The 26,848-nt window shown below is 42.3% G+C and overlaps 2 protein-coding genes across 2 annotated transcripts; one reads left to right on the top strand and one right to left on the bottom strand.

The window, feature by feature from the left end:
- The first annotated feature begins 393 nt into the window (after window positions 1-393).
- On the top strand, window positions 394-4,855 carry hspb1 (heat shock protein, alpha-crystallin-related, 1). The gene is made up of 3 exons (XM_084029129.1): window positions 394-946; window positions 3,436-3,499; window positions 4,120-4,855. The coding sequence occupies exons 1-3, from the start codon at window positions 541-543 to the stop codon at window positions 4,271-4,273; spliced, it is 624 nt and encodes a 207-aa protein (XP_083885255.1). The 5' UTR covers window positions 394-540; the 3' UTR covers window positions 4,274-4,855.
- Window positions 4,856-12,056: 7,201 nt separating this feature from the next.
- On the bottom strand, window positions 12,057-25,618 carry ywhag1 (3-monooxygenase/tryptophan 5-monooxygenase activation protein, gamma polypeptide 1). Its single transcript, XM_084029717.1, has 2 exons — window positions 25,365-25,618; window positions 12,057-14,161 (listed from the first exon to the last, which is right to left on the bottom strand). The coding sequence occupies exons 1-2, from the start codon at window positions 25,449-25,451 to the stop codon at window positions 13,505-13,507; spliced, it is 744 nt and encodes a 247-aa protein (XP_083885843.1). The 5' UTR covers window positions 25,452-25,618; the 3' UTR covers window positions 12,057-13,504.
- Between the last annotated feature and the right edge of the window lie 1,230 nt (window positions 25,619-26,848).

The raw sequence follows: 26,848 nt of genomic DNA, 5'->3' as shown, positions 1-26,848 counted from the left end.
CAGAAGATATATATTCTGGAAATATATTTTCATCTCGACTTGAAGGCACTTCTGCATTGGCTTCACTTTTCAGAACCGTAGGTTGCTGCCTGGTTTGTAGTCCAATCAATGAAAAGAAGCTACTGGCAATGCAACATGTCAACAGTTCACTTTAAAACTACCAGATTTCTTATAAAATGGGTTTGTTGCAACTGTTTGATGTTACAGTGAACTGTCATGGAGGAAATGCATTTGTTAGGTGAGGGGGGGGGCTTTACACATGGCAGGTTTAACAGTGCACTGGGCAGCTGCTACGGGAGAGGCCTTACTGTTGGATTCCATTCCTGTGCTACGTCGGCCTCAAATAGATATTCTAGTACTTTCCATAAATGTGTGGGGGTGTGAGCTGGGGGGCTCGAGTCAGAAGGGAGGGCTCTGTTGACAGGGGTGGTGTCAGTGTGTATAAAAGCAGGCAGCACATTGGGAGGACATTTTCTGGAAGGCCAACCGGCTCTTCATTTGCAGCCAGCAGCACTTCTCCACCGCCTCAACACAGCAGCCATGGCAGAGAGACGTATTCCTTTCACCATGCTCAGCACCCCGAGCTGGGACCCATTCAGAGACTGGCACCAGAGCCGGATCTTCGACCAGACCTTCGGCATGCCGGCCCTGCCCGAGGACTTCACCACATTCCCCAGCACCCACTGGCCGGGGTACATGCGACCCTCCGTCCTGACCCCGGACATGGGCGCCATGATGTCCCACGCCCCCATGATGTCCCACTCCCCCATGATGTACCCAGCCCCCGTGGTGGCCCAGCAGGCTCGTGCCCTGGCCCGCCAGATGAGCACCGGCGTGTCGGAGATCAAACAGACCCAGGACAGCTGGAAGGTGTCACTGGACGTCAACCACTTCTCACCCGAGGAGCTGGTGGTGAAGACGAAGGACGGCGTGGTGGAAATCACTGGTGAGCACTCATTTCTTTCCTACTTGTAAAGCCCTGTTACCCAGTTGTGCTGATTCTCAGTGCTGGAGCTCAGTATTTTCATAACCTCAGACTCAAAACCTGAGGTGATGAAGGTAATATCCTGTCAGGGAAAGCTATCTTTAATTGCGGCACTCAATCTAACAGCGAAGTAATAACATCTCAGACTTGCTCATGTACAGGACAGACTCGGTGTCCTCAGGTTTGTCTCCACTCTGTTTGGGAGGAACTGCTGCAGCACAGAGGAAAACACACCAGATAAAAAAGGCAGGACACATTTTTGCTAGGTCAAGCAACAAGGCAGGGTTGCATAATACGTTGAGACAATATAGTGAGTTCCAGCACGCCGGAGGGCGGGGGCTTTTGGCTTCACGTCTGCTAGATGCAAAACAACACACAATACAAAATGTGGGAGTGGACCTTTTACAGCAGCACAGATGAGCACTGTGCACCGCTCTGTCAAGTGCTTTCACTTCTTACCTTGAAATGTTTTCATTGTCTGTCCATGCTTGTGAAGGCCCGAAGCTAAATGTGTAAACCTGAAGAAGTGTGTGTGGAACGGATCACATAGTGTAATAGCTTAGCTGTCTGAGGCCTTGAGCTCCCCTTTTTCTCTGAGTCAGTCTCAGCTGCTCCGTCTGCCTTTTCACGAGGAATCCCGCTGTTAGCAGAGGGGATTTAGCCATGACTCACCCACTGTGTCTGCTACTTTAAAAGGACTGCTGGATCTTGTCCAGGTCCAGGGTCCTGGGCCGGAGAATGGCCAATACCTCACCGCTGAGAGACCTGGCATAGCTCGGGGCAGATAAACAAAGCGCGGGGTCTAGTCCAAGTGGAATTTGCCACCTCATGTTTCCTGTTTGTCAGCAGAGAACAAGGATGGCATGTCAGTGCTTTCCATGCAGGACTAATGACCCTGGTGGTCATGCAGACTTGGACCAGACACACTCACACTAGCAATGTCCTCCTGTTGAAAAGGGGGACAGCTCCCTGAGGATGGCAACCTTTATCAGCCCGTTGTCATAACAAACATATGACTGGATTAAGAGGCAGGAATTAGGACAATGTTTCAACATCACAGCCAGGTTGAAGACTGGTGAGTGACTGCATAGAGAAGACAAATATAAACTATATAAATACCACAAAGCCAACACTAAATGTCACAGTCATTGTCCTGTTTGCATATGTCACTAACACACTATTATGCTCTTCTGCTTTGCATTTCCTATATAGTTTTTGTAAAAGGTTTCCTGAGTGTAAAAGCCTTTAATCCATGCCCAAAGGGATTTACTCTCCCACACAGTAACTCTGCTTCTAAACTGCTTGAAGCACCTCAATTGAAATCTTGTCTTCTCTTAATGTCACCAAGTAACACATTTACATAATATCTCCTCAGCTGCTAGTTTGGTGCAAACAAAGCTAGTAAAAGCAGAGCTGAGCATGGAGTCATCTTTTTGATGCCGTTTTCTGCATTGCAAATGTACATTTCCTTTGTATGGGCTTCGAAAGGAAGAGGAGTTGAAGAACAAGTGGCTAAAATAAATTTTATCCCTCTTATTCAGCAGAACAACTGCTTTTATCTGGTTATGGTATGCAGAGGAGGGAAGTAATGAAGTACAAAAACTTTGCTGCTCTACTTAAGTAGAATTTTCAGGTATCTGTACTTTACTTGAGTATTTTGACATTTTACTTTTAAAACAAATATCTGTACTTTCTACCCTTGCAACAGGCTCAATACTTTAATTTTAATGATTTTTTTTCTTATTAATATGACATGAGATTCAGTTAGCCTTGCACACTAGTCTTTTTGAACACAAGTATCTGTACTTCTACTTGAGTATAGTTCTGTCTGTACTTTGACACCTCAGATGGAAAGGGGTGGGGAATTTCTGACTAACACACTAATGTGTTGACCAATCACAACAGACTGGGCCAGCTGACCAATCAGAGCAGATGGGGCTTTTTGGGATGGAGGGGCAGGAGGTCAAGTAGAGTGTTTTTCAGAGAGAGACTGAGAAGAGCTGCAGCACAGCCTGATGGGGAAAATAAATGAAAGCATGTAAACATGTTCTAGTAGGAACCTGAACAACAAGTATGTACTGGGAAAGGAGCACCATAGATCCTCTTTAACTTGGAACAAGGACTAGAAGGGCCCAACTCTTTCTTGGCTGGGAGCCTTGACTTCCTAGAGTCACCGTGAGGTCATTTCTTGTACCAAATCCAGGGCATGCTGTGCATGCTGACTCAATGTGAGGGCTTTTTATTAAGCCATAATCAATGATACCTCTGATTTTACTGCTACGACAAGACTATGTCTTACTGAATCCTCAAAATACTGAATGTGGTGTAGTTATGAGAGGCAATGTTAATTATACAAAAATGGGTCTTCTTGCAGAGTCGGTGTTATTGCAGGTACAACTCCGTCAAGTGAACGTATCTTTTACGTTACCGGCACATGTCTTTGTTCTTAGGGAAGCATGAGGAGAGGAAGGACGAGCACGGTTTCGTGTCCAGAACCTTCACCAGGAAATACACGTAAGTAGTGCAACATGTTAAAATTCATTATCAAACAACACGTCTGTAGAATAGATTAAATTAGCATTTCAACAAAATTGGTAATGAAGAAAAAGGGAAGCTGCAATCAGCCAACAACTCACTTTAAAAGCAGCAGATTTAGTATTAAAATGGTTTTGTTGAGGCTGTTTGCTGTTCATTTTCATGGAGGAAATATAGTTTTTGGGCTGGATTCAGATTTCTGCGATTCCTTTATTGTGGTTTTCCTACTGTGAGTCTGTTTAGCTTTGGTTTGGTCTGGCCTGTAGAGGGCTGGCTGCTGCTGATAGCTGAATTTCATGCTCTGAAAAGCAGCAGCAGCCTCCACCTCCTAGCGTTCAGCATCCGTCCCTCTTCTGGCTGCAGTTTTTACCTTCGTAGGGCTCTGCTGCCATCCAGGGGCCACAGCGCACACTGAGGAGACAAACGGAGCTGCCTTTAGATCTGATTTTACCCAAGGGTGACCCAGGCATTAATGGTTCAGCCGTGTTGTGGCAGTGATCCCCCCCAACCCCCCCACCCCAAAACTGGAGTTCCTTATAAATGTACTGGAGTGATTCTAAAGACTTATAACCTAATTGTGGTTTACCGCTCCCCTCCAGCCTCCCTTCTTCAGCTAACATTGAGAAGGTGGCCTCCTCCCTGTCTCCTGAGGGGGTGCTGACCGTGGAGGCTCCTTTGACCAGACCAGCCATCGAGTCGTCGGAGACCACGATACCCGTCAACGTGGAAAAAGGTGGCGTGGTGAAGAAGTAGGAAGAAAAAGCAGCGCAGCGTCTCTGACACACATTTTCAAATACTCACTTTATGTCTACAAACTGCTTCTAGAAAGGTGAAGAAGGAGCTTATAGCACTTCCTAAAGCCGGCTTGTTAACAGAGAGAGGCGGAGAGAGAGGAAAGCCAGGGATTGCCCTCGCTCTTCCCTCTCCCCTCAGTCTCTGATAATGAGCCAACCCCAGCCGAGTGCACTGTGTCAACACATCTGCAGTAGTGCCATATGCCTGCTCTTTCTGCTGTAATTACACTCTTCATCTGAATGTAGGAAATCTCAGTTTAGCCTCGCTCGAAGCTTTCTCTCTCCCTCACTTACACACACACACACACACACACACCTTTCTCGTTTCTGCTTCCTGCCGCCTCGACAGAAACACTAAAGACAACAGTAAAGCAGACTGGAACAGCAGTGGTTTTGCTAATTAAAGAACAAAGGTCCCAGGAGAACATGCACACCGCCACTCTGAGTGCAGAACAATGCTGTTAGCGTCCACACTCTGGGACTGGACTGGAAACGGACTGGTTGTATCTGCAAACGCACAGAATAAAGGACAAACAACATATTGAGTCTCTTCTTCTTTTTTTAAGTAACAAACTGTTTATTTGCTTACTGGACATCATGGAAGTGGTGTCCTGGATGGGTATATGTGCCTCTTCTGAAGACAATACGTAACTAAATGGAAATGCTTAGCTTCTTAATCTTGTGCTATCTTATGCTAAATTATTCATCCGATGGTCATCCATGCAAAAGGGAGCAAGTAAAAGAAGTCGCCCCCCACGAGTGATGCAGGAAGCACGAACAAGATTCTGCATCCCTGTTTGACATTCAAGAGTATAGCGCCCCCATCAGTCTGCCCAGGTGAAAAATACATGTTAAATTTTAAAATAATGCATTTCAAGTATATTATTTCTTTCAATAGTATATTGAAAATGTACTAACAAAGAAAGATAATTCTGGAAATACATAGTACTACTCTAACATCATACTTTTTAAATATTTCTTCCATGACGCTTTTAACACACAAATAATTGTTCTATAGTACACCTTCTATACATATAGGAAAATAAACATTTAATTTATTTTACTATAGATACGTTTTTGATATATATTTTTTACATATTCTCAATAATATTTTAACAATGCACCGGTTCCATTTTAACCCGTAAAAGTGCACTAAATACACTTCAAATTCTGCATTTTACAAATTAAATTAAACTAGAATACACTTAATACAAAATGAATTGTTCCAAAACAGCAAACCTCAAGTGATCTTATCATCAAACACATGAAGTATTCTGATGATTAGTGTCTGCATGTACACTAACATGTCATATACTTAGTGTATTTATTTTTCCCCAGGCGATCACCACACAGTTCCATAATGCATCAGCTTTCATTGTAAATTGGATTTCAACATTGTGTCCTTTCCTGTAATTACAGTGCCCTGGTCAGGCCAATAGTATGTTATTAGCACTCAGAGAAGTTAATATAATATTCATTACATTACATACACACCATAGTATTATAGCCAATTCAGCAGGCAGGACTAGTTGACAGTCAGTTCATCCCGACACTGACATGGCAACTGATCTGTGGACTAATCGGCCGAGTCGAAGTGGTCGTTGATACATGAGATGGGTGTCATGTATGGAGATATAGGGCCATTGCTGCGGTGCATCTGCACTGAAATGTGTCATAACGGCCAAAATTGCATAATTCCATCATACAGAGTGTCTCCTCTAAATGATTCATGCCTATATAGATGCATTATGGATGGAGATTTGCTCTCCTCTCTTGACTGAGTAAGGTCATTTAAAACAATTGCACCCTGTGTGGATGTTAGAGGAGGAATGAAAATACTAGAGAGACTGGTGGAGACTAAATGTGTGTTATGATACTCGGAGTACAGCCACTCCTTATTGTACTAGTGATTCATCTATTGGTACTTCGAGCCATGCTGTCGACTCTATTATATGACGGTCAGTCTGTCAGCTGTTGGCTGAATTGACATGACATTTTATACACGTTCATGGTCCCCAGAGGATGAATCCTAGTGACTTTGGTGATACCCAGATTTTTCCTCTAGCGCTACCATTGACATTTGAGGCCTGCTAAACATCAGCCTGCTAGCATGCTAACACTAGTGTTGAGCTCCAAACAGAACTGTGCCTAAGTATAAACTTACAGGGCTGCTAGCATGCTAACACTAGCATTGAGCTCCAAACAGAACTGTGCCTCAGTACAACCTTATTGGGCTGCTAGCATGCTAACACTAGCATTGAGCTCCAAACCGAACTGTGCCTCAGTACAACCTCATAGAGCTGCTAGCATGGCTGTATACTCTTAGTTTTTTGGGATTATTTCATCATGATTTAGTCTTTAAAATCTCAAAAACGATACCGAACACAAGTTTACCAAAGCCCAGGATGACGTCCTTAATTTTTATTTGAACAACAGCCAAAACCTCAAAGGTTAATTTTATAGGAGACATTTAAGGGAATACAAGACTTCACATTTGGGAAGCTCATTTATTTTACTTGATGAAAATGTATTTAGTCATCAGAATTGTCATCTATCAACGATCAACTATTCTTTGTTGCATATCAAATTCATTTTCACTTGTCAGTACTTAAAAGTAGCTTATAGAAAATGTCAGAATACATTTGACAGCCCAGTGTTCAGATGTTGTCTAATCATTCTCAATTATAGCATATCTGCAATTTCCTGTTTCCATGACTGTCACATGGGTATTCCACCTATGTTATACTTACTCCTGGATATAAGAAAACAGCACAGTAGTTTCCTGGCTGACGCTCTACAGGAGCTCTGGTTTTAATCACTGCCATGATGCCTTAACAAGAGTTACATAACTCAAAAGGCCGAAACACGGATTCACCTCTATGTCCCACATGGCATTGTGTGATTTTATCAGACGTTTGGATTTATGTGAAGAATCAACATTTGTGTTGACTCTTGAAATTTTGAGCGTATTCTAGTCCTGCTCAATGTGTTAAGTGTCCTGAGATGACTTCTGTTGTGATTTGACACTATAAATAAAATTGAATTGAATTGAATTGAACATTTCCAGAAGAACAAAAGACACCCAAGACTGGAGGAGAAATGTGTCCTGCATGGTGGTTTTAATAACATCCTACACATTTCTAGACAGTGAGGATGTGTACTAGGACTCATACACATGTATGTAGAAAAACGGCCATGATTACACCGTAAGCAGAGGAACTAGGTCGGGGGCAGCCACTAAACATCAGCACGTCTATATGAGCCAACCCTTGTTGCAATCAATACACTGTACATCTGCTTGTACAAAGCTATTAATGCATGATTAATGTTTTCTTTATCAATGCTGAACTCCCCTAAGTTAAACATGCAGGATGAAACGAGACGTGCTGCAGCAGGACTGGTGACTGGTGGTTTTCATCACCTCTTTCTCTTCCTCCCTGTCAACTTCCAGTCATTCATGTTGCGTGCCAGCCCACTAATGCACATACTAACTCTACTCTTGACTCCAGAGCTGCAGGGGAGATCTATTTATAGAGCGCTCGGCTATGCACTGAGCCTCCAGCATGTCGTATAGCTACACGGGGTAGATAGCGGACACGAGCTGGTGCGTTTTCCCCACTCAATGGTCCCAGACCTGTTAAGACTCATAGGCTGATTAATTAATTTTTTTCTACTTCACTATACAACCAAATGAGTGTAAGCGTTTTAAACATCCGCCCAATCTGATGTCCATTAGCTGAACATCATATTCAATATTTCTGCATCTACACCGCACTGTTTGCATTGTTTCATGTCTGCTACACCGTGAGCTTGGTTGAAGCCGGCCAGACGCTGTCTTAAAACGAGGCGGCACTCTCTAAAACCACTTAGCATTTCGACTTTTCCTCTTCCATGAGTCACTGTTTCCTTCCAGTTTAATGCAGGCCTAAATTATTCATGCCAGCAGTCCCCATCAATCCAGGAGCCAGCCAGTCCTTAAACCAGGGAAGTGGCTCGTGCCGAGCGCTCCTTTTTAATAGGCCTATGCAATTTTCAGCGTGGACGTTTTGACTTGTCATAGCAGGAAAGGCTAAGGTGTTACTAATGACATTAACGATGTGTCGCAGCGAGTCGTGACATCTTGCACAGTACCAGGACCAGTCAATTTATTAATTACACATCTACTGTTTCCTACTATGACATCTTGTTTGAAATGAGGCCTTGAGTTGATATCTCATTTTATGACAATACTCCCCACTGACAGTCTAAAAAAAGATGCCATGATATTACTACAGTATAGCTTTACTGTTGACGGCGTCTTCTTTGGACGACTATGACAACATTTTCGGCTCATCCTATTTAAATTCATGTGGAACTGTGTTTTAGTTTTTGAATCAGCTCTGTTTATATTAAGTTTTGGGGGCCTTTTACCACTCAAACAAACAAGCAAACCTCAACATATGTTAAGGAAATAGATGTTAAAGCAACCCTTTGAGAGCCCCACCACAACACTGCTAATTTGGCCCAACATACTGGGTTTATTGATAAGGTTGCTGCTATGATGTCACTACAGTAGGAATATGGAGCAAAGTCCAACATTGATAAAAGTTGAAACAACAACACGCGGGTGCGGCAGCAATAAATCATCCTTAAGATTCATTTCACGATTGCACTTGCACAACACAAATCAGCCCGACCAAAGAATGATGTGCATTAGTGAAAAAACAGGTATATTAATTAAAAGTATACTGTAAAACACGAAGCTGCAATAAAGAACATGAACCTTCATCTTAAATGATAACCGTCCCTTTATTGACATTAAATGTTCAAAATCCAATGACCATCTTTAAAGCAGATTACTGCAACGTCTAACTGTCATTATTTGATAATATGATAAACTAGATGCAAACAAGGTCTGATATGTGTGCTGAATGAGGACTGGAGACCTCCTAGCTGAGCAGGTGGTGTTTTTTTTTCTTCTGCTTAGCAACAGCTCAGGATTGGCTGGTGACAACACCTTAGGCAGAAGTCATCCAATCATATGTGAGAGCGTTGATTGTCTTTCAACCAATTAGCACCCACCAGCTGTTCAATAATTAGTTCCTTCTCAGTGATTGAAGATGTTCATCAGTTCTGTTGTGGCTCCTGATTGACATCGATTAAATAGTTCTTCCTGGCCTGAAGAAATGTTACTGGAAGATGGAGTTTAGTTTGTTATTTCTGTTAACTCACGTGGATAGAAATTCTATATTTAATGCGTAAAGGGTGGTGACAATGTTGACAAATATAATTGTCATCACCTGATCTTCCTGGTTCAGTTTGATGGCAGTAATGCTGTGCTTGTCAGTGTTTTATGAATAATGATAAAAGTCTGATGGACTAATGGAAAAGTCAAAATTCATTACGTTAGGCAAATGATAGCCATTTGTTTCAGCTTGACATTAAAAATTCTATAGTAAGATAATATAGGCATTTGTCTCAATAAAAATGATCTGCATTTGGATTTAAAACTGTTGATGGTGCATATTCTTTAATGGTGCAGTAACTAAGTTCTTATCTGTATTAGCTATGCTACCAACATGGCGCCAATCACTTCGGTTCACGCTGAAATATCTAATATAACCAATTGTTTTTTTATTATAAAATACTTTGGGGATGCCCTGAATCTTCATGTAGCGCCACCGTGAGGACGTGTAGTTTTGACTGACGTGTCTAGACAACTACTGGATGGATTCAAATCTGGCACAGACAATAATGTCACAATGAATTACAATTTAATATGTCCACTATACCGCCATCTAGTAAAAATATTACCATTAGCAAATGTTAGCACGCTAACACAAGACATGTTGAACATGTTATCATACCTGCTGAACATCAGTGTGTTCAGCACTGTCAGTGTAAGCATGTCGGCATGCTAATGTTAGCATTTTTGCTAACAAAAAAAAAACACTGTGCCAAATTACCCTCACTCTGAGTTAAAACAAAGTTCACATTAAAACGGATGTGTGAATATGGATATGAATATGTCTGACCACCTGTCTGTCTGATGCTGCAGGTGTGTCAGCTGACACTCCAGAAATGACACGATTTAAATGTTTGCGTTGACTAGCCGAGTCAGTGGGTGGAGGAGGGATGCTGGTCCCACTTGGGCCAGGTCTAGCACCTATTTAACTGCGCAACAAGTGAACAACAGACCTCCTATCATTAGGAAGTGTGATTATGTTCTGCTTTATTGTACCTCTGCACCGTTACGAAGGTTGCATTCATCTTAATAACTCATTTAGGCTACCGCCCGGTGAACACACTCAGTGGAGCAAATCAAACACACCTGCGTTGTCGCATGCTGGGCCGGCTAGGTGCTAGCATGCTAAACGCCATGGTGGGACCCTAAAGAAGAGGCTTCTGCATCCGTTCAGGACCGTTTAGCTTCAGTGAGGTGAGAGATGCTGGGTTTACTGGTCATACTGGGAAAGAGAGGCTTAGTGAACTGGGTTATATTTTTGCTTTGGGGATGAACGAGCAGATAAACTGGACCTAAAGTGGACTGAGGAGGACCAGAAGACTCGTTGCCGTTCAGACGGGTGAGTTCAACGTCATGCTCTTTGGGGCCAGTGCGTTGCCTAGCAACAGGCCGACTTCTTAATGTTTTTGTGTTCAAGGCCGTCAGCCTCCATGTCATCTTCCTTGGTTATGTCTTATTCTGCTGTTGATATTTAGAAGCGTCTGTGTTTTTTTAATTCCTCTGGCTTAATAATGCTTCTTACATGCTGTTTTGTTGTTATTTGTATGTTGTCTTTTCTGGTTAATTCGGATGACAGTTGTATATTTATAATTATTAATCAGTGTTCTGATGAGGCTGCAAAGTGCCATAAATGGACATGTACCTGTATAATGTGTAGGTAATTTAATTTATTAAACAGTAGTATCCCATATCATCGAGTACTTTTCCCACTTGCTAATACAGTCTACAGCAGCAAGAGGCTGCTAGCATGTTTACAGACTGACCTGCACGTTCCATGCAAATGAATGTGAGGAGCATAACGTATCATGACGCCTATTTTTGCAGTGTTTTGCAGCTCTTTTCTACGTGGCAGTTGTATGTCCCATTTCATTGTCTGTTAATAACACTTGAATCACTTCCAGGCATATAATTTCTCTTGTACACACTCTTATGATGGCTTTTTCCTGTGAAGGAACTTTTGAACTTCCAGATTTTCTCTGCTGTTTACAGTCTTTGTCCAGATGATGTCACACAAGGCTCGTGTCTAAGCAGGACAAATAATAACAGTGTCTATGTCGAGAGATCCAACAGTTAAAGTTAGCGCCACCTTAACCGGCTACCTTTAAAAACAACAATTAATTGTTGCACAGGATTTGTGAGCACAACTCTTTTGCACCCACAATAGATAAAATGTCATTGTTTCCTTCTGAAATAATAAAAAGCCTGTTTTTTACTTTTGATACTTGATACTACTCAAGTAGAATTTTGAATGCAGGATTTGTAAGAGTATTTGTACGTTGTGGTACTTGGAGTACTTGCTCTGTTTAATCAATGATGGCACATTATTATAGAGAAGTACTTTGCTGCTGAAAACCTCACCCTCATGGTTCCAACAGACTGTATTTGACTTAGATTTACACCAGGAACATTTTGCAGCATTGTGTTCACCGTGAACTCAGTCAGTCATTAACATTAACACGCCGATGTGTCTTCTTCACTCTCCGTCACCGTTACCAAGAACTGCATGTGACCATAGCAATGTCCGTAACAGATCAATTTATTGTTAACAATCACTGTTTTGGTATAGCGTACTTCAGCAAATGGAGTAAAGAAAACACAGATTAAAATAAGGTCTAGCTAACAATCGCAATAAAAAGAAATAAATAGAAAATAATCCAATTAAGGTCTAGTAATTCCATGTTCATATGAATACATAACATCTACAGTATAAGTTAATAAATTGAAGCTACTGTATAAATACATCACCAGCATGCACAATATTGTATTATGGAGAATATTGGAGCAGTTATCATCTTACACTGAAGAAACAGTATAATAGGCAAGTGCATCTCTTGACCAAGAAGAAACCGAAGACAAAGTAAATCCACAAACCTCAAATCTGCTTTTAGAGCTTCCACTTAACATTGCATGTGCTCTGTCCACAAACGGGTCGAGTCTGTGGTTCCAGGTGCCGTTTTAAGAGATCCTACTGGTTGTTATGAAGATAGTGTAACCGGAGAATAACGGGTGGACTCATGATTATGTTCAATCGCCACATTTTCTTTTTTGTGTTTTTTATTTCCATTCATTTAATTTTGCTATCTGGATTTCTGTGACTCAAATCGTTTTCCTACAAGCAGCCAATAGAAGTTGTTATAGTAACGACAATACTGACAATAAGAATTAGGTGTCCAAAAACAGTTAATTTCTTTAATAAAGCACATCAGCACATGAGAGGGACAAGCTGCACTAAGTTTACTTTATGAATTTGTATTTTTAGTTACAGTATGACTGTGTGATTGAGCTGGACACATACCTGACACAGAGCAAAACAGAAACTCTTTTTTAATGCTATCCTCAACAACAGAGACAACCTGCTTTTCATTCAACGACCATAGTGTGGTGCAACTAAAGATGTCGGTACGTTTTGAAGTTGCACAAAAAAGAAAAGCCCATCTTCACCGCTGCAACCCGTCCGCTCTCTCCCTCTCTCGCGAAGCACGGCCACGACATTCAAGGATACTCTAATTTTCTGGTTGCTCAAGCATCGGAACTCAATTTCTGAATGCTCCTCCCCTCACCAAATACAATAAGACAGCTCAGCTTCATTCGCGCGATAAGACCAGTCTCTGCCAGCGTGAAGGCATCGTTACCCAATAGTCACACTGTGATGAATGACATACCTCTTGCTTCTTAAGTGGTATTTTGGCAAATGCTGCAGAGGCTACCAAGGAGAGGGTTTCATTCTTTTATTTTTTTTTGTTTTTAATCGTAAGGTTATTTTTTTTCACTTTTAATTTGTTGAAAAATAAAGAACAGCAGTCACGTTAGTACCATCGGCTAAATTGGCCACCGATGTTCCGACGCCCCACCCCACCCTCCCCTATTTTTTTTATTTCTAAGAACTTTTTAACTAGTATTATTATTTTGTCATCATTTGTGAGCGCGCGTGTTGTGTTGTTTTGGCAGAATGAGGTTTTGGACTCTTTAATTGTTGCCCTCTCCTCCCTCGTCGTCCTGCTGGTCGCTCGTCCACAGCGTCAAGTTGTCTCGTAGCAGCTGCATGATCAGAGTGGAGTCTTTGTAGGAGTCCTCGTTCAGGGTGTCCAGCTCGGCGATGGCGTCATCGAAGGCGGTCTTGGCCAGGTGGCACGCCTGCTCCGGGGCGTTCTGGATCTCGTAGTAGAAGACGGAGTAGTTGAGAGCCAGGCCCAGGCGGATGGGGTGGGTGGGCTGCATGTGCTCCTTGCTGATCTCGTGGGCCTCGCTGTAGGACTTCTCGGAGGACTCCACCACCGCGGCTCTCTTCTCCCCCGTGGCCACCTCGGCCAGGTAGCGGTAGTAGTCGCCTTTCATCTTCAGGTAGAACACTTTGCTCTCGTGCTGCGTCTCGTTGCAGTTCTTGATCAGGAAGTTGTCGAGGAGGTTGAGCACGTCCTGGCAGACGGCCTCCAGCTCCTTCTCGATCTTTTCCCGGTAGGCCCGTACCATCTCGATCTTCTTCTCGTTACCATCGGCTGATGTCTTCTGCTCGATGCTGGAGATGACGCGCCAAGATGAACGCCTCGCCCCGACCACGTTCTTATAGGCCACAGAGAGCAGGTTCCTCTCCTCATTGGATAGCGCTTCGTTCAGTTCTGTGACCTGAAGACACAAGAAAGAGAGAGACTATGCGTTAGCATGTATTATTTCATGTAGGCTAACATCTTTCTCAATAACATTCAGGAGCTGACAACTGGAGTTATAATATGCTACAAAGTATGACTTTTGGCAATAAAATATGCACATGTAAAACTAAAAGTTGTTGGCCAGCATAAGTCCAGAAATCCAAAGCTCCACTTCTTTTAATTTTTAGAGATGCCTCCGACAAACTGTACATCCAAGTCCACAGTTCAGGGCATCCAGCAGGGTAAACCACGCCTCCGGCTCACTGACATCATCCTCTGAGCTGACTCCTGATTGGCTGTCCGCATCTCTGAAAGCTGGTTTTGTTTAGTTTTGACAGGCCTGTGTCTGGCAGGAGGATTTAATCCTTTATACCCCACTGGGACTGTGTAGCAGAGGCATCTTTACAGACCCTTTCTGAGTATAAAGCCTGTTGTTACTTTCTTTTTCAGCTCCATGAGCATAGCAAAGCAGGGGGGCCCCGACCGTTCACGTGGAACAGCTCTTCCCAACGCCCTTACTGAACACTATATCGGTCTATATAAAACTACATTCAAACCGGACGGGCCTGTGGTGATATTGCTTATCTACTTAAATAGGAAAAAGAAGCTTGCTTAATTGTTAAGCTATTTAATTTTTACCATGTTGGGGAAAAAATAATACACTTATTATTATACAAAAACATTCGCTATAATTGTTATTCAGTTTTTAAAAGTAATGAAGCACTGTCCTTAACCGCAGAAGAAACACTTCCCTTTTAGGTCAAACAAGTTTCAGTCTACAGGCATGCTAACGGCTCCATGCTAACAGTACTTAGTAACGGTAGTGCATTGAAAATGTATTTATTAACATTGTCATGCTAATGTGCTCACAATGATAACACTAACATTCTCATGTTTTACAACTATACTGTTATGCTGTTTGATGTGTAATGTCCACCATCTTAGTTCGCTGTGTTAGCATGATAACAATTAGCCGTTCACACAAAGACTGGGCTGAGGCGGATGACAGTGGTATTTGGTCATAGACCAAGGTATTGGAGAAACTGAACGTTTGAACTGCACTAGATAAAAACTTCAGAGATCACCAAAGTTGGCCCGATTACAATAAATCCTGAGGAGGACATGAATATGTTCCCCTCAGACATGTCAGTAGCCATTCATGGCAATCCATCCAGTTTTTGTAGAGACATTTCTCTCCGAAAAAAGGTCAGAATTTGTCGCTCCTTCGCACACATCATTTGGGAACCACAAATATCTATGGCTAAAACAATTTTGCTTCAATATATAGAAATCTTTCACGGGATGAGTGAAAACTGATCGTGGTGCTCGAAGAAAAGTCAGAGGATCACTGAAGTTATTAGGATTCATCCACTGGGGAACAAGACTGTCTGTATAAAATGTCATAGTAATCCATCCAATAGATATTTTAGTCTTAACGAAAGTGGTGGACAGATCAACAGACTAGCTTTAATTGAGGCGAGGTAGCATGGCTGCAAAAATAATATGATTTTGTTACATTTAAGTAACATTTAAGTCATTTAGTGGCATGAATCTGTTTCTGGTCATCTTCTCCTAAATTGCCCAGGTGGGGTCGCACTCTGCTGTCGCAGTGTTAGAAGACACCCCACAGGTCACTTTTGTAACTTTTTTTATCACACAGTCAGACATATATTCCCCAGAGGCTGTGCTGCGTGATGGTTTATGTGCAGCGTCCTCGACACTTGGCACAGCCTCAGCGTCTTGCTCAAGGACATGGAAGCTTAAACCTGTGACCTTTTGAGGTGCATCACAGTCACGATGAGCCAACAGCTGTATCACTCTGCTTTGTTTGGACTCCCAATAACACACAGTAGCTGCTAATCCCTGCTCCAGTCTCTGTTGATAGAAATGTATGACGAATCATGTGTTCATCTGATGAACTAATTCTCAGCATACATAATTCTCACGCTCAGCGATACATAGAGTATTTCGACAGACCTGATTCAAGATCCATCTTTAATGAGACTACTGTAAAATGGAGGGGAGGGGAGGACCAGAGACCTATCGTTGATGCAATCTCCTGTTTCCATGGCGACTGCAAAATCTGCTTTGTTTGTGAGGGCCATACCATCTCTGCTGGTAGAAGCTGGCCACAGGCAGCTAATGGCAGGGATGCTGACATGGCTGATGGTATGGAGAACACTGCAGCACTGTGGGTGGGGAGGAGTGCAAACAAGCCATTTCATATCTCACACCTTTCAGTCGACTGTGACACTGGCAGTCAGCCACGGCAATGTCACTTTCATGGCTCCAGACTCCAATGATCCACCTGCCTGCACATGAAACATGGGACCACAAGCAACATTTCCACTTCAACCTTGCTAGCATGGCCTGAGGATGGAGATGTTGGTCGATTTGTCCGTCTGCCAAATGTCTCAATTCCCATTTTGAATGGTCCCTGAGCTTTCCTCACCTGCATTGGGTGAAATGGTCAACTCTGTAGTGTAAAATCTGAAAAACAGTATTATACACATACATTCATGGTCCCCAGAGGATCCAACTGAGCTTGGTAATTCTCTGCCTTTTCCTCTATTGTCACCACAAGGTTTGAATTTGTTTAATATCTTTCCATCTAATAATAATAATAATAATAATAATACATTTTATTTGTAATGCACTTTTCATTGTTAAAAATGATCTCAAAGTGCTACAGAGTAAAACAAAAAATAAAAACAATAAAATAAAGAATAAAAGCATCTACTGGAGGGATTGAAGATTTGTTACATATACTGTGTATATTCAAGGGTAAGTTCTAATAATTGTTGACTTTCCTTTAGTGCCACCAACATGTTGGTATGTTTGATTCAGAGAAAAATATCTTCATAACTAGCCTATTTAATGAATTTCACTGTCACAAGGTTAACATGGTTGGTTTTGAGTGAAACATCTTGACAACCTTTGAATGGACTGCTGTCAAAAATAACTCCAGATATTTGAGGTCCCAAGAGGTGAAATACTAGTGGCTATGGTGATCCCTTGACTTTTTGACCACATTACCTGGTGAATATCAAATGTCAGTCCCTGTCAGTATGTTAGAATAAATGAGCTAACAGTAATCTCGTGCCAAAGTAGAACCTCAGCTTGATACTAAAAACCACCAACATCCAAATTCGCTTGACTTTTTTCCTCAGGTGCCACCCTAACACCAACAACTTGTTCCAAAAGGTCACTATTAGCCAGATTTATAGGACATTTTTAATGGAATTTCATGCTCCCATAAGGGAACAGCCCTGAATTTGGATATCCCATGACTTGCTGTGTAGCATCAACAACCAAACAATCAAACTTTCCGTTCCTTACTTTGCATTGTACTGACCAGTGCAGTGTGGAGTGTTTCAACACAAGACGTTGTAAAAATTTACAACCGACATAAAAAAAATGACCTCTGTACTGGATGCGTAGAAGAAAGGCAAACAATAAATGACACCCGTTGCATAATGATCCCACTTACAAGCACAGGAGAAAGTCACCCTGCCCCCCATTAGTCATTGCTGAAGCCCACCTTCTGCTCTATAGCGCTCTATGCCTTAGCACATTAAATTACAACAAGCGCAAACGAGTATGTGACCTACAGCCAATGCAAGCAGCAGAGTAGCTCAGCGCTGGAGCAGCAGAGAGGTCAGAAAAACAAGGCCTAAACAACACGTCTGTAAAAACATGCATGCCTTTGTTTCAGAAGGCTGCGGGGTGAGCAGAAAGCCCTGACGGAAGCGGTGGTGTGGCGATGACAATAGGGCTCTGTCTACCCATAAAGCTCATCAATCGCGCCTGCTCTCTCGTGACTCATCCTTGCACAAGGCAGTCAAACTTCCAAACAACGGAGTGTTAATACAAACAAAGGCCAGGCAGGACAATCAATAACTTCCTCTTTGACAGATCTCTGTATGACCATTAATATCCACAGGAGGGACGCTGTAAGAGCTGCAGGGCCGGGAGAGGGAGGAAATGTTGGGCCTAAGAGGCCGGGTAAGAACTCAATGCCTGCCGCATTACATTTCCATTTAATGGATTACAATTCCCATAATGAAGGCTTGCCACAGTCCCACAGCTCCCCATTTTCTCCCCCTTTCCTTCTGTCTTTCCCTTGCCCCCCCTCCTCCGCCACCGCCGACCCTCTTTCAGGCAGCAGAGCACAAAAGGACGTGGACTACCTGACGTCATTGGAAAAGAGGGGGTGTATGTGTGTGTCTTAGAAAGGGTGGTGGAGACGGAGCTTCAAGTAGCGCTCTGTTGCTACGCTACCACATATGACAGTAGTTTTTCTGTGATGTGCGCATCCAATAATAAGAATGATAAGGGGTTGGTCACTCAAAAGGAATGAGGAAGATGTGCAGACCTCACTAGGCTTCTGGACTGGTATAGAGAGAGGTCAACGCTTTTTAATGCAAGCCTCAATACAATGTGACCCAAAGTGCCAGTAAAAACGAGCAACATGTGCTGGTACATGACTAACTAATGTCTTATTTTTAAAAAATGGGTGGACAATACATCAAGTCGTGTTCAGCCCACATTTTTTCCTGCTTAGCTGTTGTGCTCTGCCTCAGAGGTCACATAAGTGTTATAATAACGCCTCCCATTTCACTTGTATTACACATTATTAATCATAACCTGTAATACAATTACTAGTAGGTTTAGTCACATTAGGTGAATAAAATCATCCCGATCACAGTGTTGAGGCACTGACGACTCGCCACCTATTTACTAGTAGTGTTAAAAATAATGAGTACAGGTGACGGCACTGATGACGCTTATTGTGTCATTGCTTATACTTGGTCATAGACAGGATCAGGGACATGCACTGATTTCACACTTGTGTTTTTGGGGCTCTTCTAGTCAAAACCCCTCTTTTCATACTTTCCAGATCTGTAATCATTTTTGACGATGTTCGTGAGGCATTGAATCCCAAACAAATAACCCTCGTTGTGAAGCCAAAACAATAAAGCAACAACTTAAACCATTCGGCGACGAACATGAAATGTGGTGCAAATGACATTTCGCACCATGAACACCTAGCCAAAATTCAAAGAGGGAAGGATTTTATTTAAAAAAAAAGATCTGGTGTTTAATAATGCCTTAAATTCTAGAGTCTTTCCTGACTACTACAGTGTTAATGACAGAACAGGACACTGCTTGTGTCTCTGTATATGATTTTACAATCTTTCAACATCTGTGGGTACCGGATAATGGCAGAAACTGTTCAGTTTCATCTAATTTGTAAAACAAAACCAGAAAGAAATGTGAACATCCTAATGAAGACATCAGTACATGTCTCACACTTCACAGTGAGATGTCTTCAGGACCCGGAAATGATGAATACTCCCTACTTATTCCTTTTTTAGCCACCCTTCCTTTCATTTCAACTATATTACTGCAAGTCAGGGTAGATGTGTCATGGTAGATGACGTGTGAATGTGATGCCGCTAGCATTTATGTCCTTGCACTTATTCACAGTGACTAAGCGAAAGGAAAAGCAGACATCAGAGCAACTGAACGATCCCATAAGGTAATACATTACAAGTGTGGGGGTTGTCACTCAATACAATTCTGCACATCTTGCTGCAAATCTAAGTAAGATGTTGTGAAGTGAACCTGATTATAATGTGTGTAGCTGGGTACAGTTGGTGTTTCTCATATTGTGCGTTTTGTGACTCACTACTGATTTCAGACTCATTTCGGGACATCCTGAAATGTCCTGACATGACGTTTGCTGCATTCATGCCCCCTGGACAAAAACTCCTAAATGAGGATGAAATGGTGACTGAGATGAAGCCTAATATATTCTGGGCTAGAACAATGGGGTTATTAACCCCATTTCAGTTTAACACACTGATTGTAGCAATCAGTATCTAAAAGTGAAGCTAATCCTAAGTGTCTAAGTAAAAAAAAACAGTCTTCCATTCACACTAAGGGCACATTTTGAGACAATAATTCGTATTTGATGTTGAAAATATCTCCCACAAGATGCACCATCCTACTCACACCCACTCCTTTTGAGATTCTGATCACTCCCGCACCACTGCTTTGTATTGAAAATGTGTCCACCAGCAAAAATAAGACACAGGAATTTGCTTTGGGCAGCTAGAATTAAAATCTTACGAATCAAGTCCCTGTTTCTCTTCCAACTTATGCCGTTTCCCATAGCAACAGATGCAAATCAAATGCTGGAGTGTCAGACTTCAGAGTAGCACTGATTATGTCAAGTGTCACCGTCTAGAAGAGAAACCGAAATGTTATTTGGTTTATTCAAGTATTTGCTGACACACAGTTGATGCATTTCCACAACATGGATAGTTGAGTCCAACAACAGCCATCATTTTATATATTAGATTTTTGCACTCCCACAAAGAATGATAGTAGCACTCGGTCCCTCTCACAATGGAGCATCAGCTTGTATGTAGGCATATATATTAATATATGCCCACATTCATATATATATATATATATATATATTCATATATATATATATATATATATATATATATATATATATATATATATATATATATATATATAGTAGCGACACAGATGAGACTTTTTTTTTATTGAACATGCTAGTAAAGCTGTGGTCTACGTTCTAAAAATCGGTTGAGCCTCTGAGACAGATTTGAAAAAAGCATTCACCACGATTAACTTTTTGTGATCCTGATCCACAATCAAATCTTATACCGACCCATCTGTACTGGTAGAGCTACAGTCTATATGACCTGCACTGTGTCCGAGATCATACACGTGTGGGGAAACACACAAAAAAATGTCTCAAATAAATAAAAATCTACAAGTTAATCTGATTTTAAATAGTTGGATAACTAGCTATTCTGTTTATAGACAAACCATTTATTTTCATCCAACGCAGAAAAACACTATTTAGTCAAAACACAATAAACATATATTCATTGTATGGAGCAGCTGCAACACAATGCATCTCTTAATGCATCGAACAGACCTCCATAAAAGAATAATGCATTCAGTTCATTAAGCGTGATGGAAGCCCTGGCTCTCTGTGCCATGCACTTCCTAAGACGCTCTCGAATAGTGATTGTGTGTGTGTGTGTGTGTGTGTGTGTGTGTGTGTGTGTGTGTGTGTGTCAAAGCTAATTCAAAATAACTCAGCACATCATGCTATGGTCTCTTGGTTGAATCAGTCCTAGTCAAGCACAAGAACTGTTAGTTGAATATATAAGCATTTATGTATGACCTGACTCATTTAATAAAGCTAAAGAGACAGTGTGTGGTTACTTTGACGTGATCTAATTTGGTGTAACCATGTAACTCTGTGGTTTAGCAGTCATTTGTATTGAGCTACAGTTGCAGAATGAAGTCTCTGTGAAGAGTGACACTTGTTTCAAATGAATCGGGTCAAACCCGGGTTGAACATGTGTTCAATATAGCACAACATACCCAGATTTGTATGAAAAGGAATAGACACCTTCTTACTTTCACATTTTTATGTTTGAATTTGCAGCTTCAGAGCTTGAAAGAATACTGTGACACATTGAGACACATTCCTAATAGGAATTAAAGATGCTAAATAAGAAATTCATAGCATTAATATAGCAGCAAAAGGCTGTTAGCTTTGTAAAGATATTGTGCAGTAATGTCTACCTGAGCAGACAATGAATAACTCTCCCTCTGTGTGCGTTGTAATCCAAGCTTCTCCGTTCTTTGTTGACATAGCCAGGCCGGCCGAGCATGCTTTAGCACAGGTGAGCGTGCTGCACTAGCTAGCTCACAGATGCTGCTCTGTCAGCACTGTTGTTGCAATGTTAGCGCTGTTAGCTGCAAGCCGCCAGCTCAGTTGTCGCCATGTTGTGCACCGATTAGAGGCAATAGGAAAGCTCCCAATCTAAAATCAAATGAAGAAGCAGCAGTGCTGCAGCGTAAACTGAGTGGAAAAACTAAAAGAAAGTCACTCAAATTTGAATTATGACACTGTCCTCTTGGAAGCTCTGTGAGCATTTAAATGATCATTATTAAAGTATAATTTAAGAATATTAGCTGATAAAATGGAGAATATGGTTCAAACATAGTGTATAAAAAGGAAAGGAGAGCAATAGCTACCTACTAGGTAGAAATCTTTAATAATAATAATTACCCATAATCAAAAAAATATGTAAAATTTTAAATGAATTTGCTACAATGTGCAAAAACACTGGCATGCTCTTTTAAGAGATGCTGGTGCAAAATGCATTGCCAACTCTCTGAATGCGTTTCTTCCATTTAAACTGGTGCAGTGATTTAGGTTAATTGCTGTAGATCGGCGATTAAGAATGATTCATTACATCAAAGGGCTGAACCACTGTGCCCATGAGATGCTGTGATGTAATACTTTAATTAGACATGCATGCTGGAATACTGAGATCATTTTACATGAATATTCAATATTGACAGTCGCTCTTGAAAATGACTCATCAATGGTACTGTACATGTAGTTAAACAATAGGTGTTTTGTCATTGTAATCTTTGATTGAAATTATAACAGTTATAAAATACAGTAGCAGTACTGCTCTATACTGTACAGTTTAAATGATAGAGGCACAAAGCACTCATTTCTCAGAGATATTTCTTAAGAATTGACTGCTTTTGATGGCTTCTTTTGAATAATTTATAGTCAGAAACATTTATTGAACAACTTAAAAACCTATTTTTTAGTTCATGCATCTTTTTCATCTTGAAGGCCAGGATCCTAACTTCATTTTCTGACTCTTGGTCCAACACTAATAGGATCACCAGAGACCCACGCATAGCCAACTTTGTGGTCTATAGATGTAAGGAGAATTCACAACAGAGCAACGCTACAAAATATTTTGCAGGCAACTGAGTGTGTGTTACTGATCGGTTACTGATCACTCAAAGCCGAAAGACAGACAAAGAAGACAAGCTAATTTTAAGGCTCTCAAACCTGCACACAGCTCCTAAAAAATGAATTTGGAAGAACTCGGGAGGCCAGATAATGACTTGAAGCTTTGATATTTTTGTTGGATATAAAAATTCAGATGAATTACATTTAAAGCTGGTATGAAATCAGACTTTTTTGTTTTTTAGCTCAACTCTAGCTCCCAAATAATGGAGGACTCGCCCAGATCATGAGAATGACTATGTTCTTCAAGATATCAGATTTTCCATTAAGGACAAATAAATTATTGGTGCTTTCCGGTGAGAGACGTCATGTCATCATACCTACTTAATTATAATCTTTTAAAGGCGGTGGTGAAACATCATCGACACTATCGTTCACTCTGGTTGGGCCTGCTTCCTGAGTCTGAGGCGCTCCGTTCCTCCCAGAGGATGGGTGCAGTGTCTGTAAATCCTGGTTATTTGGCTCCGTTGCCAAATAACCGGGGCGGCTACCATGTCTGCAGTGGCAAGGGATTCCCCCTCAAATGATGGGCGAGGCAGCAGACACACCCCGCTGCCCAGTGCTGCAGAGAGACTGGCTGGGTGAGGGGCAGCTCTCCCTCTGACTCGGCATAAATCGGAAAGGGGTGGAGCCGTGCCCCATCTGCCATTAAGACTACAGCCTGGACCTGGAGAGCGGCCTGGCGGCTTACTTGTTGACTCCTGAGTTGAACTGATGTAGAAACAAAAACTTGCACTAATCTTTCATTCTTTACCATTAAATGCAAGCGTTGCATGATACAGCTTGGGCTCACATGTTGAGGCTACCGCTGGTAGAGCTGCCCTTGTTATAAAAAGCAAACAGATACAACTCTTATAGAGAAAAAGGGTCATTCTATGATCATTATAGAGAATAAATATATAAATGTGACACCAAAATGACAGTAAAGGCTAGAAATGATTATATTAGCACACAAACCTCAGACACAATATGAAGTGCTGCACAGTATGGAGGCCATTATTTTAAATAAAGGCATGTAACTTTCCCTGCCCATGTGTCCCTTCCTCTGTGAGGTTCTGGTCCAGACAGTGAGTGATACAGAGAGATGCAGCCTTTGTGGAGCTGTGCTAAAACGCTGCCTGTGAAATGGTGCACTACGGGTGGGCCCGTGCTGCATCTTGGCAGATGCTGCGGCACGCCTCTGTGTGGGGAGACCTGCTGGAAGAGGTCGAGGACGCAGGGATGCGGTAGCTCCGCGCCATCGATTAAACCCGGGCGGCCCGTCATGCTACACTTCGCGAACCGTTTGCTGCAATATGACGCCTAAAGGAGCTTTCTGGAAAGCCGTCCGTCCACCGACACCCACGTCTGGAAGGTGGACGCTTCCTATTTTGTGCGCTGCTTCTGCGCAAATCGATTGCGATCAACCTTCAGCCAACATTGCTCTTGCTGCCAATGCGCCAAACCCAGTACGGAACAGGAGACACCGCCTGCTGCGTTCAAGCTTAAAAAAAAACCCTGATGTTTGACAGTAAATCGATTGCTCATTGTTTCTCAGCATCATGCAAACCGGAACACGGCCGTGTCACTCTCATCACCGTGGTACCAGCGAGCCCGTCCTCGGCTCCGCCACTATGCGCATCTTTCGACGGGCTGCGTTCACGGCTCTTTCACCCCCGAGCTCACGTTTCACCCACACGGACTGCTCAACCGCGGCTCCTGCTCACGGTGCGCTTTTATTTCCGCCGGTTCTTGAGCAACCTAGCAGTCCGGACGTTTTTTTTAAAGCAGCCCGGTGAAAGGCACCGCCCCAAGATCAAACAGTACCGCATTTCAACCACAATTCCCCGCAGCACACCGCCGATAACCAGACGGGGTGGTTTGATTCACTAAATCACGGATCTAACCTGAACCCCGTTATATCGGGTCCGTTTCTATAACGCCTCCTGAAATGTGCGGAGATAATGTGAGGATAGAGGCTCCACGGGCCTTTCCACAATGATGTCGCCCAAATCTGATAATAGCAGCACTCCACCCTGCTCACAAACACGTCTCCGTCATAAACGTTGTCTTTAATCATAACTTTCATACACCGTTTTCGTGTGTCTTGTTCGCTTGAAGGGAAAAGTGCTCCGACACGGAGGCTCATCCCTCGGCTGCGTATCGCTGCCCCAATGCTAGCTCAGCTAGCCTCGCTCACACATACACACACATCGATGAGGCCAGTTGTGAAGATATACATATAGATATTTCTTTTTTTTAAATGACCCGAGAGAAAATGTCATTAGAGAGGAAGGCTACTTACCGATTTCATGGCAGCTGCCATATCATCGTATCTCTCCGCCTGCTCGGCCAGCCTGGCTTTCTGCACCAGTTGCTCGCGGTCTACCATTTTGGATGTGGTGTGGTGTGTTTGCTGTCCTGTGTGTTTCGGAGCTTTAAAAAATGGTAATATGAATGTATTAATGCAGAGTAACGGTACCGGGTCCTTCTCGCTGCAGCTGCTGCCTGCTGTCTGTGCGCCTGCCGACGGGACACCCCTCCCCCCTCCGAGCACTTTCGCTGGGTTGTGTCACCACCCAAAAAGGCGTGTCCTCGCCGAGTGATGTAACGAGCCTGGCAGTCCGGAGGAAATGACAGCGCAGCCTATTGCCCTACAGGCAGGCAATGTTCGGGTTTACACTGCACATACCCGGGGAAGAGGGGCTCGTTTTATTATAGTGGTGACTTGGACTGTTGTGGGTCCTTCTGTCACACTTTCCGAGTCCGGTACTTGCATAAAAAGAGAGCGAAGCTGTGCAAATGCCAACTGGGCCCCAGACCACCACGGCCGCCCCAAAGGCCTGGCCTTTACTTCAGGAGTACACATTAAAGCACCATGCTAACTGACATGTTAAGGGCTGATCTGGTCTCATGGTCTTGAAGAAGATTCCAGTGTCAAAATCAGGCCGTCCTCAAACCATGAAATGAGTCAGCATTTTTTGGTGGTGTTGTATCTTATTGTAGCTAATGCTTAATGTTTAATGCTAATGCAAACAGTTATCAATACACTGCTGTGTAACTGACGTCACAGTTTTAATCTGTACTTTTTCCAAACTACATGTTAGCATTTATCATTGTCCTATTATTATCACGTATGTGGCCACATGTCCTACATTAGCGACGATATATTAGCTACATTAGCTATTAAAGATACGTGAGCTATGTTTGCTACCTAGTTTCATTATGCTGATGTCCACATTGAGTACTGTCAATTACCGGTATTTTTTTAAATAATGTGCTAATTGGCATATATAAATTGCTAATAACATATCAATTGAATAATGTTAGAAATGTTGTTCTTTTTCTTACATGTTCTGACTAAGCAAACAACGTGTACTAGCTCAACAATTCTCAAACAACATCTCCCCTGAAATTGAAGACATGGGTCGAGTCATTTAGGAAGAATGTAATTGTAATTGCACAAATGTAGATACCAACTTTAACACCTGTTTTTACACCAGAAATAATAATAAAAAAGAAGTTAAATATAACACATTTTTGCAATTCCAGTTACCTCGTCTAGAAGTCAGTGTTTGTTTTGAATGGGTTTTTTGGACTAAACGTCACCACACCACCTAGTCCGCCTCCACTGCCATGTTGTGCATATTGGCCCTCATGCAACAGTGGTGTAGCTTGTTTATTGCCTTTTAGCTTTTTACTTGTGGTGATTGCATTCATGCTTCAAAAATCCTTAAAGTGGTGTTCAATTTCTGAAGATCATCTTGCTTAACAAATGCAATTTTTGTT

The sequence above is a fragment of the Eutrigla gurnardus genome (genome assembly GCF_963514095.1).
Source record: "Eutrigla gurnardus genome assembly, chromosome: 15".
Lineage (NCBI taxonomy): Eukaryota > Metazoa > Chordata > Actinopteri > Perciformes > Triglidae > Eutrigla > Eutrigla gurnardus.
The sequence above is the reverse complement of the archived record's forward strand: the minus strand, read 5'-3'. Positions and strand labels throughout refer to the sequence as shown.